Source organism: Molothrus aeneus, chromosome 1, assembly GCF_037042795.1.
Source record: "Molothrus aeneus isolate 106 chromosome 1, BPBGC_Maene_1.0, whole genome shotgun sequence".
NCBI classification, from domain to species: Eukaryota; Metazoa; Chordata; class Aves; order Passeriformes; family Icteridae; genus Molothrus; species Molothrus aeneus.
The window spans coordinates 93270764-93288402 of NC_089646.1; the positions used below are offsets into that span (position 1 = coordinate 93270764).

At 43.5% G+C, this 17639-nt stretch overlaps 1 protein-coding gene across 2 annotated transcripts in view; it reads left to right on the forward strand.

Moving 5' to 3' along the window:
- The window catches only part of RIPOR2 (RHO family interacting cell polarization regulator 2), a 53101-nt gene that overhangs the window by 27335 nt on the left and 8127 nt on the right, over positions 1 to 17639 (forward strand). Inside the window, exons 9-17 of one of the 2 annotated variants that reach the window (XM_066560949.1) lie at positions 2409 to 2452; positions 3725 to 3850; positions 5249 to 5397; positions 6473 to 6602; positions 8624 to 9313; positions 11915 to 12099; positions 13872 to 14040; positions 15473 to 15608; positions 16507 to 16668. In XM_066560949.1, the coding sequence (XP_066417046.1) occupies positions 2409 to 2452; positions 3725 to 3850; positions 5249 to 5397; positions 6473 to 6602; positions 8624 to 9313; positions 11915 to 12099; positions 13872 to 14040; positions 15473 to 15608; positions 16507 to 16668 (1791 nt within the window). Of the gene's footprint in view, positions 1 to 2408; positions 2453 to 3724; positions 3851 to 5248; positions 5398 to 6472; positions 6603 to 8623; positions 9314 to 11914; positions 12100 to 12459; positions 12531 to 13871; positions 14041 to 15472; positions 15609 to 16506; positions 16669 to 17639 lie in introns of both variants that reach the window. The other variant, XM_066560957.1, reaches the window with a different exon arrangement.

Here is a 17639-nt window from a genome sequence, read left to right on the forward strand (position 1 = left end):
TTCGCATCACGTGAAGAAGCCCAAATTAGAAAACAGCAAAGAGAAATGCCATACTAAGTATTCTCTAATTAGGGCATCTGAGATTTCTATCTAGATAGTTTTCCCTAGGAATAGGAATCCTATAGGACAATATAGCCATCGCTATTGCTAAGGCTTGCAGCAGCTCTGGCAAAAAAGCCTGCAGATCACACAGCAAGTTTTCCCCTTAAGTTATACTGCAGCATATCCAGCTAACTTTAGGATCTAATTTAAAATCAAAGCATTCCTCTCCCTAAAGCTTATCTGTTCCTAGCCATTCCAGTGAAAGTTATTTTTATTTTGTGCCCTCTGTCACTTACACTGAAAGCAAGCCAACCTACACAATGCTGTCAGGAAGCAGGGGAGCTGCACAGAGCTTTTATGACTGATACTTATAGAAAAAGAAAAGCCTAATCATTTTGCAGAATCAAGATAATAAATGTGCCAGCAGGCTTAGCTAACTGGTCAGGATTAATCAGTTGTTGAAATTTACCAGGGAAACCGAGTGTGGAAATTCCTGTATGGAATCTGTGTGTCCTGTTGTGATGTACAGGAAAGTGCCCTTATAGCTGTTTGAAGAGCCAGGACAGCAGGAGGTAAAAGCCCAGATGTTTCACTCAAGAGAGAACAATTTGCTAGCCTGACACACCGGTGGCTCTGCTACACAGAGCCCACCACCAGCAGCCAGGAGTCCAGCATCCTGCACACCAGCAGAACTGCACGTGCTGCATGAGCTCCAGGTGGCACTGCCTCCTTACCACAGCCCCATGATCACCCTGTCCCCCTGTTGTTTCATATGAAAGTGCTTATGCCCTATTGTCAAGTCAGCATTTAGCCTCCTCTTCGTCATGCTGAAAAGACTTGGCCAGCCTGGTTGGGCCAGTCACAGCTCACATACTTCAACATCCATATGGAGTTTTAAGCTGGAGTTTCCTCACCCACCCTCCCCATACACTGGGCAAAAAAAGGACCTTTTATTTTCCTCACATGCTTTTGGTGATGTGTCCCAGGAGAGATCAAATTCACTTTTAAAAGCGTGCCTGGGGAGAGAGAAGCAGTGGTAGAGTGCTAGTAGTCTTAAATTATTTATTAACAGTAAATAAATTAGAAAGGAATTGGTAATATGAGCTCTGTGCAAGGGCCTCTTTGTTCTGCTGAACACTAAGATGAGCAAAGAAAACTATTTTCTGGTCGAAGAAGTGGAAGAGGCAGATAAGCAGGGACAGCCCATGACTGTATGCAGGGGTTGAGTTGCTCCTACAGTACAGCTAGCAGGACTAATTCATCCCTGCAAATACAGCCAGCACTACTAGGGCTCCTCATACTTGCCTTGATTTTAACACACCCCTGTGTGTTCTGTTGGGGCATCCCTTTCTCTGCCACAGGCTTTGTATGTGGCCTCAAGACAGTTTCTTTGGGCACTGCAATACTAGAGGCATAGATTTAGGCTCACACAGGCAAAGCTGGGTAAGTTTTTATACCAAAACAAGTGCAATGGCTGCATACTGAGGGGAATATGTGAGAAAAAAGAAGCTCCCTCTGTGGGAAAAACAACCAGTTGAATCCTGTGCAAATGCAGGTCAGCAGGCCAGGAGTGGGGTGGTAATTCCCCTTGGATTTCAGTGTGGAGCCTTAGGAAGCTTTCATTTCATATGCACAGTGCTGATATAAAAATAGCATTGTTATGTCCTACCTTAAAAAACCCCAAAACCAAACATAGATCACAAGTGCTTTGCTGTGCTACTTCTCCTGCTCTGGGGAAAAATGGGATTAATCTGGTATTAAAGATGTCAGTCATATTTTGTGATGCACTTACTATTGAAAGACACGCAGCTATTATGGGAATGATAATGTTATGGAAACACCAAGCAGAAAGAGGCCCTGTTGCTTGCTGTGTGTCTCTGAAGATGTACTAAAAAGGGATCTGTGTTGAAGTGTGGAGCTCGGTCAGACAGCGCTGAGCAGTACTGCAGGGGGCTCAGCAGCTCGCCTACACCTCGCCATGGGAGGGGCTCTCAGCTGAGGGTCTGAAGCCAGATGATGTCAGGAAGGTGTTTCTCCTTTTTCTGTAGTTACTATATGAAAGGAAACTTCAGGCTCTAATAGGAAAAAAAGCTGGAAGGTATAAATCTTGCATGTGCAAGAAACCACAGTCCAATGAATTTTGCACAAAATAAAGAAGAAAATTAAGGTGGTGGGTTGTGTAGGTTCAGAGGGTGCACAGGCAGCAGTGAGAGTGGGATATAAACAGCAGCTGGGGGGCTGTAGGAGAGTGTTGGTCTCTTCTGTCCAAGTGTGGCTCTGGGCACCCCACTGCACCCCATTTCTGGGCTCAGCCACACTTGGCAGCCCAGGCCCTCCCACAGCCCCTCTGTGTCTTTCCTTCTCAGGTCTGGCTGGCTTCGCTCGGCTCTGCCCAGGAGATCAATATGAGGTATGTCTGCATCAGTTTGTTTATTAAATAGCCAAAGAATCAAAAGGAAGGCATACCTCTGCTGCTTTTTATGTCATGATGAATAAAACCTTTTCACATCAGCACCTCAATGAACAGCTATTATTTTTCCCATATGTTCTCTGAAAAGCCTTGCGTTCTCTGTATGTCTGCTTTTGTCAGGGCATCTGTCAGAAGACCTGGATTTTGCATTCAGAGAACTGTGTGATAGCTGTTAGAAGAACTTTGAGCTTTTTTTTTTTTTCTTTTAAAAATCTTATTTTTGACAAAAGTTTCTAATTCCCCTGGAAAAACTCATATGCCCATCCCATACACATAGGGCAAATGGAACACATCCTTGCAAGCATCCTTTACTGAATGCATAGGCTCTACTTCATCACAGAGCTCAGTGGCAGAGAGACACTGAATAACCATTTCTCGAGACCCAGATGTTACCTGCTGTGAGGCTGCATCAGGATCTCTGGTCATTGTAGTGTTTCAGTAGAGATCATCAGGAGTGTGTTCATTACAGATGGATTAAAATAAATTCCATTTCTAATCCTCCAGCTCTACCAGAACAGAACCAACCTTGCAAGAAACTTGCTTTGGATTGATAGTGGATCCCTCCAACCAGTATAGTACTTCCTAGCTGCCTTGATCACAGATTCATTTGTTGCCACTCTCATTCCCTGTGACAAATGACTCCTGCTTCCTCTGTGGGGTCAGTTAGTTGGTGCCGGTGTCTCCCACCTGGCCCAAAGTGGTCTTCCTGCTCTTGATCCTTCAAATTGGGTTACTGCACTACAGATGTCATCCATTTCTATCATGAGACAGCCAAAACCTCACAGCTGAGGAGGTCTCTGATGGGGAATGGCCAAAAGCTCACTGCCTAGAAAGGCAGATGATCCAGCAAGTTGTAGATGTTAGGATAGACCACTGGTGCTTTCATTCTGCCCACCCAAATCTCCCTTTCTATGCCACTTTCCCTGTAAGTGGAATTAAATGCCTTGCAGCTTTGTTATGAGTCATCAAGTTACATGAAGTTAAAAATTTGAGTCAGGGGTTCACTAACAAAAGGAGCAATTAGGAGAGCTGAGAGAGATCGATCCTCCAGTAGATTTTTCCTTCTGACTCAATGGGAAGTGGAAGGGGGGCAGCACCTATGCCACCTAACTCTTCCAGCCTTTCTCAGACTCTTTCCCCAGTTCTGTTTTTGATATTTGTGCATCATGAGAACAGATTTCTCAAGAAAATGAGAGGATTTTTCTTTTTCAGATTTTCATGCGTTACGGTCGCCAGCGCTGGAAACTGAAAGGCAAGATAGAAGTGAATGGCAAGCAAAGCTGGGATGGAGAAGAGATGGTTTTCCTCCCTCTCATTGTTGGACTGATCTCCATTAAGGTATGCATGCTGACTCCTTTGCCTGCAAGCAACGCCGGAGTCAAGAACCTGCCTTCTCATGCACCATCAGCAAAAACAGAGAAGCAGATCATCAAACTCTTTAGAAATGAGCCATAATTAGTATTTCTGACACACCTACTAAAATGCTGTAGTATTGTCCAGTTTAGATACTACAAGACTAATCCGTTTGTGAGAGTTGTGGAAGAGATTTTCTTCCCAGACTGGAGTCTTTTCATCACTGATCCATATCTTCATTGCCCTCAGTGTCCCAACACAATTTTCTCCTGGCTGGAAGTCAATGTGCTTTCTCTTCCATAAGCCTTCAACCTAGAGATACCCATTCTCTCATCCCTGTCTAGAAATTGCTCCTAGAAACCATTCCAGATGTCCCTGGTTAGGAAGCCTAAACAGAAGAATGTCTTGAAAGTTTTAGGGGAAATGGCTCTCTTAGACACTGCAAAGACTTTATGAAAAAAAATGCAGGTGATTACAAAACCCACAACCAAAATAATCCCAGATGCATGAGACAGTAGGTTTTCGATGAAAGGCAAGTTGTGACACATGCTGAATCACTCTCCTCAGTCTAACACACAGGTTTAAGGTGGAAAGTTAGGAGAGAACCCCTTTTTATAGTACACAAGAATCCCAGTATTATTAAGGTTAATGTGTATATTCTCTTCCCTTTTTGGACTCTGTCCAAACACTTTCACATAAAAGGCTCAAGAACTGACTTTCAAGCAAACAGCCAAAGGCTGATTTGTGTAGGAGCTGCATATAGAACTGTCACTCTGAATTCCCAGGCAAATATATCTCTAAATCTGAATAGTGCTCTACTCCTACTGTAACAACATACACAGAGGTGTTTCCTCAACAGTAGATCCGTGGAAGTCCTCACCAAAGGCCATCCTTGGTGCAAACAATTACATGGCTTCAGAGTTACAAGAGAGATATACCTGGAAGAGAGCTCCCTTGGGAATTATTAATTAGGCAAGTTACATCAGGAGATTCCCAGTCGGGAATTTGTCAGCTACTGAGACACTCCATGGCCTCCCTGTTCTCACTCTTCCCTTGGGCTCTGGCTATCATTACTGCAAAAGATCAAATACAAGACTAGATAGGCCTTTGGTCTGAGCCAGTATGTTTGTCCTCTTCTGACTCCTATTAAAAACATAAAAATAACACGGAATCATGATCATATGCAACTATGCATTTCCAAAAAAAACCCCAAAACAAAACCACCATCAAACCCAGATTTTTTCCTTAAGTAATGCAACAGACAATCATATTTTAGAAGCTCTTTGGCAAGGGGGCCAGGCCAGACAATCAAAACTATTATCTTGAGATTAGGGATTGTAATGCCTTTTGTGGTCCTAAATATCCTGTTCTTGTCTCTTACAGGTCACAGAAGTTAAAGGGCTTGCTACTCATATCCTTGTGGGAAGTGTAACCTGTGAGACAAAAGACCTGTTTGCAGCTCGGCCTCAGGTGGTTGCAGTAGACATTAATGACCTTGGCACAGTAAAGCTGAACCTTGAGATCACCTGGTAGTAAGTAGAACTCCTTGGTCAATCAATCAATCAATCAGCCAGTCAGCTGTAAAACTTCAACCAAAGAAAAATGGTTCATCTGTGTGGGTTGTTCTCTCCATATTTTTCCCTGCTGAGGAAGATTGTGAAGGAACTGTGCCCCAAATTTGGTATATGAGAAATAGTTCATGGTCAGCCACAGTTTGCCTGCTTTTCCTGTGGTTAAGAGGGTTGTGCCTAGTTTCAGCTGTTAAATAAGGTTTGGTAAGAACTGACATTACAAGGTATGGGAACTGCTTAGTGATGATTGATCTCGGAATTGCCTAAAGCTTACTTCAAAGCTTAAAAATGGGATATGACTGATTGCTCATATATAAATATATATATAATTTCTATATCCATATAATTTTTATTTACATATACATATATATGTATATTTTTTTTAAATAATTTTATGGCTTTACACTAGCATAGCAAAGTTCAGGAGGTGGCCCATCTTGAAAAGCTGGCTTTTAAGGGCTTCATACACCACAAGAGTGATGGTAGATGTCTTGGTGTTTTCTATTCATTGGTCAGCATAGGTGAGCTGGTAGCCTTAGGATACAAACCCAATTCTCACTGCATTTTAATGAAATAAGTAAATGTTATTTCTGAAGAAGCATTGATGCATTTAACTTTTTACAATCATGTGTGCTGTTTCTTTTAATGCAATAAACATGAAGGCAGCAATAACAGCTCCTGGTTTCCTTTACAATGCAACAGCTCTATTAATAGTTGAGCACCTTTCTCATTAGCATGTGTGACACTTGGCAACTCAAATGCAAGAATACTTTTCATGTGAGAAGAATAACATCAGACTACACTACATAAATGATTTCTGAGGGAACACTTTTATCAGAACCGAAAACCACACTTCTGAGACTGCTGTCTAATTAACAACATTTTCTTTAAACACTTCAGTTTAAAAACTTGCTACCTCTGGGTTTTGATGTGCTAATAAACCACCCTTTCAAAAATGCTTTCTATGGACCTGAAAGTCCCTCTTGCTCAGCCTAACAACCTCTTATTTTCTCCCCTCTTGCTTGTGTATCTGTAGCCCCTTTGATGTTGAAGACTTGACCCCATCCACAGGAAATGTGAGCAAGGCATCTGCTCTCCAGAGGAGAATGTCCATGTACAGCCAAGGCACTCCTGAAACACCAACCTTCAAGGACCACTCATTCTTTGTAAGCTCTGTTTGGATTCGTGTTTATGTAATGAGAAACCTTAGAGTAGTTCAAACACTGCAAACATTTCACTGCTTTACATGTCTAAGCTTTTTTTTTCCCTGGTTCCAGCAGGTTACCCTTACAAATACTTATAAAGCAAGTGCATTCCTAGCTACTAATCCTAAAAGAAGGTGACTATGATCCTGGCATCTTTGAAACTATGTGGCCAATTAATGCATACCTATCCTTCCTGCCTGACTGCTGTGATGCTTGAATAATCTTAAAAAATGTGTTTTCATTTTGCAACAGTAGTTAAGCAACTATTATAGCACAAGTATTTTTAAGTATCCTGTGATAAAATTTGCCCCTGTACTGAAGATATTCACAGGGTGTTCCTACATTTTGCATGAATCGAATTCTGAATGCTTAATCAGGCCATCTGTACAGAGATTAACTTTGCAAGTGCTGCATCCCATGCCTGTAACTTAGTACTCTGCTGCAAAGCATTCATTTAACTTGCCCTTCCTCACACCCTCTTTGCTTTAACTGTTGAAGAAATGGCTGCATCCCCTGCAAGACAGGCCAAAGTTGACAATCTTAGATGCTCTTCAAGACACTTTCTTTGACAAGCTTCGTCGCAGTCGCTCTTTTAGTGACCTGCCATCGCTCAGGCTAAGCCCAAAAGCAGGGCTAGAGCTATATGTGAGTCCTGGTTTTTGTTTGGTGAAGGATTTTTTCAGTTCCTGTGTGGCATTTCCATTCCCACGCATGCTTTGTGTGTCGCTCTCTGTTGCAACTCGCTCATTTTGCTGACTGATTAGAGGGCAGGACATAACTGTGAGCCCATGCAGCTCACATTGAATCAAAATTCCTCTTGGTTTCTACAGAGATAATGATCAGAAGTCAACTATCTGTGGGCAGAGAGCAGGGCAGGAGTACAAGCCACCAGTGTTCTTGAAGATCACCTGCTACACTGATTGACGCTCTACATTTGCCTAGTAACATGACTTTCAGAAGCTAAAAGCATACCCATGTCAAGGGAAAGAAGAAATAAACCTTTGACTGTGATTATGTTTAGGGAAAAAAAGCTCCTAATAATACTAGAAAAAAATTTCAAGTTTTGGACACTTAACCCTTAAGCTTAACAACATGTGGATGCCTGCAGTTCTTTCCAGCAAATTGTCAGCAAAATAGTAGTTGCCTTCCATCTGTGTCCTGTATTTCCATGAGTTGGCCACATGAGCTGGCCACAAAGCAAGGTTTGTAGGTTAGATAGGCAGGTTGTCACTCCTATAGTGATTTTTTCCCCATATATCAGTCAGAGATGAACATAGATATATATCTGCCCTGATAAGTCTGGAGTCTGCATAGGCTGGTTTTGCTTCTTTAATGATCAGTGTCCTGCTCAATACACCACCAATTCTGCTGACTCATTTGAGCAGAAACTCATGTTAGACAGGATATAACTCTAGGTCAACAGTTGTTACAGACATCCATGCCACATGCAGGACATTGGATAAAAAGAAATAGCACAGTATTATCACCACTTAACCACCACAACACTAGAGAAACTTTTGGAGCAAACTGTGTTACGTTTTACAAATTGCTACTTTGGAAGTCAGAAAATAAGTAGAACAGAAATCTGTAATGAGTAGGAAAATGCAGACAATGTGGTTTATGTACAATCTCATTAAAAAGAGCCATGGTACAGGAACTAGAGCAGTGCACTGGAAATGCTGTTTGAGAGGATATAGAAGGATGAGCAGATTTCATGACTCTCTCTGGAGATCATTTCCTAGAGCTCTCTATTTAGCAGAGGCATGGCTGAGCCCAGGTTTTCCAGAAGTTTTCATGCTGAAATTGAGGAGCTGTGCCAGATGAAAGCAGAAGTTTGATTTAAAATATTTTCTCCATCTCTCAAGTCTTGAATGCTTCTTTAATCTTTTGCCTTGCCTTTTTCTTTCCTGGGCACATGCTGTTATTTTTTTCCTCTTTCCAATGCTGCATTGATAAACACTTTCTCCCTATTGTCTTTTCAGTCGAATTTGCCAGATGATGTCTTTGAAAATGGCACAGCGGCCACTGAGAAGCGGCCTCTCTCCTTCACTTTTGGTGACCTGCCTTATGAAGATGCTGTGCCCCCTGCCAACTCAGCAGAGTCCTCCTGTGCTCACGTCAGCTCCAGCCCTGACATCACTGCCACCCCCACCCAGCACCGAGCCCTGGAGTCCTCCCAGAGCTCAAGCCTAGACTGTAGCAGCAGCGACTCCCACAGAGACTCTGTTGCTGAGCCAAAGGACCTGCTGTCCCACGGAGAGGGAGCGGTGGCTGAGAGCAAGAACACCCCCAGGGCAGCTCCTGAAGTTTGCCAAAAGGTCTCTGATGCTGGGAGCAATCGTGTCTTTGTGGAAACGAGTGTCCCGGTGTCTCTCCTGCAGGACACGGATGAAGGCTCAGAACTCAAGCCTGTGGAGCTGGATACCTATGAGGGCAACATCACAAAGCAGCTGGTCAAAAGGCTTACATCAGCAGAGACACCCCTGACCCCAGAGAGGCTGCCTTGTGAGGGATCCATTAGTGGGGAATCAGAAGGATATAAGTCTTATCTCGATGGAAGCATTGAGGAAGCCTTGCAAGGGCTTCTCTTAGCTCTTGAGCCACATAAAGAGCAGTATAAAGAGTTTCAGGACCTGGATCAAGAAGTGATGCATCTAGATGACATCCTAAAAGTGAGTACATTTTCAGAAAATGCTACCCTAAAGAAAATCTGAGCAGGTAGAATGTCCTTGCCTGCCTTGCAAACATCAAAGTAGGCTTTCTGGAGAATAGTAGAATTCCCTGGTAGCAGTAGATTTGCTCCTGCTTGGAGCATCCTTTCACAATGTTGCATTTTTAAACTTTTGTCAGCAATGTGCTTGTCATAGCCTTGTGTCCTCAAGCAACAGATCTTTTGTCAAAACCTGGGGGAAAGAGAAAAAGGTGCTGTGACAGAAGGGTAATGAAATTATACCCTTCTCTGAATGCCTTGTGAACCATTGTGAACCACCTCTTGTGAACCCATTGCTTGTGCCATACTGGGGATCAAATATAGCCAAACTTCTGCCTTTGAAATCTGTGAGTCACATCCTCAGTGGGTGTACTTTAGCATACTGCCCCTGAAGTCCATGGAGCTGTGCAAAACTGCACCAGCTGAGGATCAGGCCTTGTAGCCATACAAGCCGAATTTTCTAAATTGCCAAAAGGATTTAGAAGCACAAGTGTCACTGAAGGTTGCTGTCTCCATGTCACCTAGGCATGGCCTTTTCCTTTTTCCCCTCATCCATTTTCATAATGAAAGACATCCTGTCATCACATCAAGATGCAGAGAATAATGTTAAAAATCAGAAGAAAACTGTGTTGTTAATATGTTTACTGCAGGTCACTGTTACTTGTATCTCCCCCGTGAATAACAACTCGTGACACGTTACTCTGCAAACAGTATTATATGGAAAATAATCATTTCAAATGCTTCATATTCATATGCAAGTTGGTCTGCTAGTCATTTAAGCCTCATTATTCAAAAATATGGCTGAGGAAGAAGCAGGGACTAATTTATTCTTCTGCATTATCTTTTTACAAAGAAACTTTGTTTACCTCCTTATTTCCATTGCATGGTACTTTCCCAAATCAAGCATTTTTTGACAGCCTGCAGCCCCCCGTTCCTTGCATTATTTATTCCTAGAGAGGTTTGAGCAGGCAAAGGTATCATTACTATTATTTTCTAACTTGGTACAAGAGGTTGACTATCCAAAGGCCAGAGAGACACTGTTTATGTAGGCTGCTTTGATCAGAAGTTACAAACAGACAGACATGGGATGGGGGCAGAGAGGATGGATGTGTGCGGACAGGATTCCTGCACACTCGAGATGGATGCCTCTTCAGATCTATTGAAGTCTGGGTGTCACCTGTTGATCAGCTCACAAACTGGCACTCAGCATCTCCAGCAGCCATGCAGAAAAGGGCTCTTCATGCAGAAGGGTTGAGCTGGAATCCAGCTGTGGCTGAAGAAACCTCTCTTGGCCATATTAGATGAGCAGAGAAAATGGCCCACATGTTGCTGTTTCCATATGCTTGAAGAAGCTGCACTACCAAGCCCTGAAGAAAATGGAAGCTGAAACCATTGGTGCTGCACAAGAAGCAGGATGCAGCACTCATCCTTGTCACAGATGTGTTGGGAAGTGAGTTTGATCAGCTATTGACTGTACAGTCAGTTTAAGGACTCAAACATCCTAAGTGCAAATGTATGACCATTAGTATTGTGTGCAAATGAATTGCAAATGGAACTCCAGCTCCCTTCAGCTCTAGAGCACCTGGTGCTGGATCTGAACTCCTCAGAGGCCAGTGCATTCTTCTGTGAGCTGAGACGAAGTCATGGGTCCTGCTTGGGACTGGAGGATGTGGCCTGTGTAATGGCACCAGTGACTCATGACTGTTTCTGATCAAATAATCACATGGTCTGAAAGATGTTGAAGTCATTGCACCAACCAATGGAGATGATCCCTTAACTTATATCTGATTCTTCAGGATAACCCTGGAAGCAATTGGGCACATGTGGATGAATTGCCGCATGAGGCCAGGGTATTTCATACTTCCTACAGCAACAGCAAGGTTCCTTTGCATTTCTTCCCTGCAGTGAGGTGGGGATGGTTTCCCCCCTCTCTCTAGCAAGGTTAATTTCTGAGTTACAATACTGCCTTTCTCTGTCACCTAGCAATCTGATACCTTATTGGCTTTTCCTTGATAATCCATTTGGCTTCAAAGGCCGCAAAACTCCTTTCATTCCATTAATATATGTGCAGCTATGGGATGAAATTCATTCCTGGCTAAGGTCTGTTAGAGTTACGTCTGGAATAAATCAGGTAGTGCCATTGGATATGTATAAATTGGCTTCTGTAGCTAGAACAGCAATTAAGGAATGTGCCTTCCCCTTTCAACTTCCATTGCATTAATTCCCCTCATTCCTTTTGGAAAATGCCGAGAGCTGCGAAACTTGGATTCAAGAAGTACTTCTCATTTTTATAAAACATGTTGACTTTTGCCTTTGAGGGTTTTCCTTTGGGGAAGAGAGTGTGTAGCATGAGGAGGGGAGGAGGAATGAAAGGCTTTCCCCAGTTCTCAGGCTTTGATTGTATATGCTATGAATATGAAGGCTTGAAATGAAACACCCAATAAAATGAAGTTTTAAAAATAAAATGAAGAATTTGAAGTTTTAAGCTTTATCAATTTTTTTTCTTATCTTTCTTGTAGTAGCTAATATGTGGGGTTTTCATTGGTTCGTTCTGCCTTTGCAGTGCAAGCCAGCAGTAAGCCGAAGCAGGTCCTCCAGTTTAAGTCTAACAGTTGAAAGTGCTTTAGAAAGCTTTGATTTCCTGAACACCTCTGACTTTGATGATGAGGATGGTGGTGGTGTGGAGGTTTGTAATGGTGGAGGAGGTGCAGACTCGGTATTTTCAGATACTGAGATTGAGAAGAATAGGTAAGTTTGTAGTACCTGTCAGCTGTGCTTATGCCAAACTGACACCCTGGCTCTTTGTCACTAACAGGGGATCCTGGTGCACAATTTATTCAAGGAAGACTGACTAATCCTTGATGAGTTTTAGGGTCCGAGGGCTCCCCATGGCTTCTGCATACAAAATCTTTGGTTTCCAGGACCATTTTTTTCCCTCTGTTCAAATATATGCAATCTGTCCTCCAGAGGAGAAGGGTAAATTAAATTAGGCTGACATCAATACTGGCAGAGCCTCTTCCTTGACATAGGTTTGGACCTGGCTTTCCTTGGATGTAATTACTAATTCCTCTGTGGTTTTTCCCCCCTCCCTTTGTCTTTTCTCTCTAGCCGAATGAGTCTTTGCAGTGGATTAAGCTTGTCAGTAACACTAACACAGGGCCAGATTTAAGCAGCATGATGTAGGTTGCCTTTGGAATGTAAGAGTGATGACTGGTACTCTGTTCATGGCCCTGCGTGTTACCTGCCCTTCTTTCATCACTTTTGGTCTTTCTGAGAAAAAAGAAAAAAAAAGCAAAAAAAAAAGCAAAAACAAAAAAAAAAAAGCTGTGGTGTTGTGCCGTGGCCTGCCATTGTTGTGTGACTTTAAGATGCTGTGCTTCAATCATTAGATCTTGAAAGCATGTTTGCCTCCTTTGAGCTGACACGATGCCCAGCAGGCACGTAAGCGGCACTAGAGCTGGAAAAAAAGAAAGGAACACCGTTCCCTCCCTGCCTGTGCTCTCCAGCCAGGGAGCTGTACTACTCACAGCTTGCTTAAAGCAGTTTGAGTGCAATGAGCAACCACTGTGCAGTTCCCATCATCTCATGTCCTCATTCCAGAATAAGGCTTGGTGGGAAAAAAAATTTGGGAAATTGTGTTGCTTGCTAAACTGGCACTCTGACCTCAGTCCAGTCTGTGCTGGATTTAAGGATCTAGCTTCAACCAGTTAAAATAGAAATTAAAATTTCTTTTTTTCCCCTCTGGCTCATCCCCAGACAGTGCAGATTCCCGCTTCCATTTTTAGATGTGTAAGTGTGTGACTCAGTGTAAAGATTGCAAGTGTTGAAACTTCTGAACTTGCAGCCAAACACACTTGCCATCTGGGGACTGACCTCAGGCTTTGCATTTAAACACAGGGAGGATCATTTGTACAGCAAGACAATATTGGAAATAATGATTTAAAACACAGTAAGACTAGCTCAACACTCTTGCAGAAACAATTGGCAAAGTAAGCTGTACACATTGTGTCTAAAACTGCATATGAAAACATCATGTCTCTTACTTCAGACGTGGTTTTCCTTTCCTTCTGCAATGAGCCTTAAATTTGATAGCAGGAGGACTCTGCGAGCACAGAGCTGTTCTTAGCAGCTCAGTGCTTGGGAAGGTACAAATTGTCATGGTTCTTAATCCAGAGTGACTGGGCAGGTGATTCATCACAGATGGGAGAAAGCTGTCACCACCAAGGGATAGTAACAACGACAAACCTTGCTGTTGAGGACATCACATCACTCAGGGCAAGCCAGTCAGGGGACAGGTCTGTCCCCTAGATGGGCACATCCCTCCTGTACCCAGGCAGGGCAGCCCTGCTCCTTTGTGGTATGATGTACCCATCACCAGGTTTCTGTGCACTTTCAGCTCTTCTGCCGTGCTCTTTGCTCATCCCCTTGTGTGTGAGTGGGGCTGTGGGTGTGGGTGTGTGTCTGCTGTGGCAGCTGCCAGCCCTACACTGACCTCCTCCTCCTCCCTGCCTCCTCCCCAGTTACAGGACGGAGCACCCAGAGGCCAGAGGCCACCTGAGCGAAGCTCTCACCGAGGACACAGGCGTGGGCACCAGCGTGGCTGGCAGCCCTCTGCCCCTGACCACAGGCAACGACAGCCTGGATATAACCATAGTTAAGCACTTGCAGTACTGCACCCAGCTCATTCAGGTACCAACCCCACCTCATTTGGGCATTTATTTTAAAATCATTCCTGCCTGCAGGCTGGCAAGGTCAGTGCTGCTCCTGCAAGGCAGTGGGAGCTCAGGACTGGGACAGACACCAGAAGCTGGGGTTGGATGGTGACACCCTGACCCCAGCCAGAGGTGCCTCCATCATTTCCATCCTGGCTGGTTTCGGAGCAGACCTGACATGTGAACTAAGGGGGGCTTGGCATGAGCTGCCCAGGAGGGCTGAGGGGCAGGGCAGGGTGGGACAGGGGCATCCCCTGCTCTGGGTTACAAACTCCTGCTGGCTTTGCTGGGAGGTCCTCAGTGAAGTCGGTTCCCAGTTAAAGCAGCCCATGTCTTCAGAGGTAAAACAGAAACCCTGTCTCCACTGTTTAACTGAGATGAGCTTGCAGCATTCAAGAGCAGAGATTAATTTTTGCACGAGGCAGAGAGATTCTGTCTGCAATAGACACAGTGAAGGCAGCATGAGACAGCCCTCTCTGGGATATCAAAATTGTCAGTTCGTGCTCACAACTAGAGGGGTTTTTCTGTAGGTTTTTTTTCAGAGCCCATGCACAGCAAATGCAAATTTAAACATCCAGTAGGTGAGGTCATCAGGGTTTTCCTGACAAATCAAAACATGCTGCAACTTCCTCATCACAATTATTTTACTCTTCCATCTTAGTTAAAATTAGCTTTATTTTCCCAAAGGCTCATTGAAGCAATAGAGCGTGAGCCTGATTCCAGCACCCTTAGTGCTGAGCTGGAAACTCTGCTGACTCACGCTATGAGAAAAGGGGAGGTTTTTTTGGTTTCAATACAAGAGTATTCAGTAAATATGCAGGTGAGCGAGGTGAACTTGAACAACATCCACACACAAAGCAGATCTGATATGAATATTATTTACATAGACTGCTGAAGAAGATGTAGATAGCAGCAGCAGGGAGTATTAGCAAGGATTAATTAATTAATAAAATTAATAAAGGCACCTAAGTAATTGAGCAAAGCTGAAATGGAATAGAGAAAGAGCATCTTGTGGTCTTCCTCTATGCAGGGTTGTCCTGAAAGTCTATGGCCTGTGTTGTGTGAAAGTCAGACTGATATTCTTGCCTGGCTTTAAGTCTCGTGCTGATGGGTTTCTTTAGCTTTGTGGAGTGTGTAAATCAGAAATTACTTACACAAATGGCTACTTGGATTCTCAGGTGTCTGGATGTGAATGTAGATATTGAAGGTGCAAGTAGGGATGCAATATCAACCAGGACCAAAAAATATCCCAACAACGAAAAAAAATTTAAGTTAAGGAGATCCTGTGGTTTGAGGAATGAATTTGTTGTTGCACTTCAGGTGGTTTGGAGTTTTTTTGTTTTTTCTGAGGCTGGGTTTCTTTTTGGTTCAATTACTCCTTTTTGTCTCTTCCCCTTTGTCTTCACTAGCAAATTGTGTTCTCCAGTAAAACACCATTTGTGACAAGAGACCTCCTGGATAAGCTGTCCAGGCAGATCCTCGTGGTGGAGAATATTGCCGAGATCAGCACTGAGAACTTGGGAAACATCACCTCTCTTACTGATGGTAAGAAACAGTTTAGGGGCTTTACTTCTGACAAGGATTTGCCTGGGCATGTGTGTCTGCTGAAATAATCACTGTGCAGAGCTCACCAGCAGTGCACGAGAGGCCTCTGTAGTAAGGGCTGGTTCAGGGTCACCAGGAGGTGCAGCAGGCAAGGCAGGTGTCACCTACATCTGTCTTCAGCACTGGTATCCAGAAGCATGCAAGTGAGAAAAGAAAGGACTTCTTATCCAGCTTGATGTGCAGAAGATGGACAGGTGTCATTGGTGTTATGTGGATACTTCCACCTCTGAAGACCCAAATTCTTCTTCCACCTTTCTTTCCTGAGGAAAGACAGGATTTGCATTACAATATCAAAGGCATAATACAACTTCCTGAACATTTTAATTTTTTTCTCTATGGAGAACTTCTTAGTTATTTTTCTTTTTGCATCTGTTTTAATACTTGGAAGAGTTTGACAAACACATAGTTACCCTTGTGTACACTCTGGCAGGATAGGTAAATACTACAAGGTGTATTTACTATATCAGAAAGTTGAGGCAAAAATTGAGTGATTTACTTGAAGCCATAGTGTAGTGCTAGGACAAGGACCAAACTTGTGCAAACCATTTGTGGTGTGTTCCCCTAGAATTTTGTGCTATTTAAAAGGAAGAGACATCAATACCGAGAACTGGATCAGGAGCAAATTTACTCACATTACCATAGGAAACAGAAAAAACACATTACAAACCTGGGGTGAGCACATGATCATGCTCTGTGAGGGTAATGGCTCAGGGAGACCCAGCAAACAGTAGCTGTTTATCAGTGGGATTGGGTGAGATGTCCTTTATTCTTACCTTCTTTTTTCAAAGCTGATGTTTCCAGCATGGCTTTGTTTCATTATTCATTTTGTCTTCCCCAGCAATTCCAGAGTTTCACAAGAAGCTGTCACTGCTGGCTTTCTGGATGAAGTGTACTGGCCCTGCAGGAGTGTATCACACCTCTGCAGACAAGATGATGAAGCAGTTGGATATCAATTTTGCCACCACTGTGAATGAGGAGTGTCCGGGACTTGCAGAAACAGGTACAAACTGCTGCAAAAAAATGGAGAACAGTTGTGTACTGAGCTTTGTTTTCCAACCCTTCAGAGATCTGTTTGGTCACAGTTCCAAGATCTAATTTGAAAACTAATGCTACAACTCTTGAAACAGTTTTGGCCCCAAATAATGAAACAAACAAAAAAAAAAAAAAAAAAGGTGAGGTTAACAGAAATGAAAATACTGTTTTAAGGTTATTGAGCTAACCAGAAAAAAAGTCTATTCCCAAATACAGATTTGTAAGTGATTCAGTGAATCAGGAATCCTTGCACTTAATTTTGTGTATCTGTATAATTCCTACACCCCATTACAGGGCACTGGGATGAAATTAATCCACATTCAAGTGAGTTTGTCTGAGCACAGGTTCTTATCCTGTGGAGGTTGTAGCACACCTCAAACTCCAGCTATACTGACTAGCTCTCCCTTGGACAGAATGGGGATGGAGGCTGATTTGCCCAGGTGTCGCCACCTGCACTGTTGATGCCTACACAGGGCAGTGTTCTCCTTCCTGCTCCATGCTACAGCTCTCACAGGCAGTGCCTCAGACCAGCTTTCTGCCTGCCACACTAGTGCAGGAACATGAAAAATAGCAAAGCCAAATCCTGCCTCAGTGGCACTGTGGGGATGTACAGGCAGTGCATATGGAGAGGGGGTTATGATGCAGGATATTGTTCAGGTAGAAATGATGCTCTCTTGATTGCACAGGAAGGTGCACTAGCCATCTGTAAACTGGCAGAGGTTCATCCTTACAAAGAAATTCTCTGGCAATGAGACCCAGACAGGGAGAAGGCCTGTCCAGCTTCTAACCTAACCACAGCTGAGCTTAGAAACATTGGGCACATCACTTAGAAACATCACTTATCTGGCCTTGCAGATGAGGTTCTTTCTTCCCGGTTTTGAAGTGGACTGTGTAATTTTGCCAGCAGCTTTTGCTCTCACTAACCTGTGCCTTTATCCA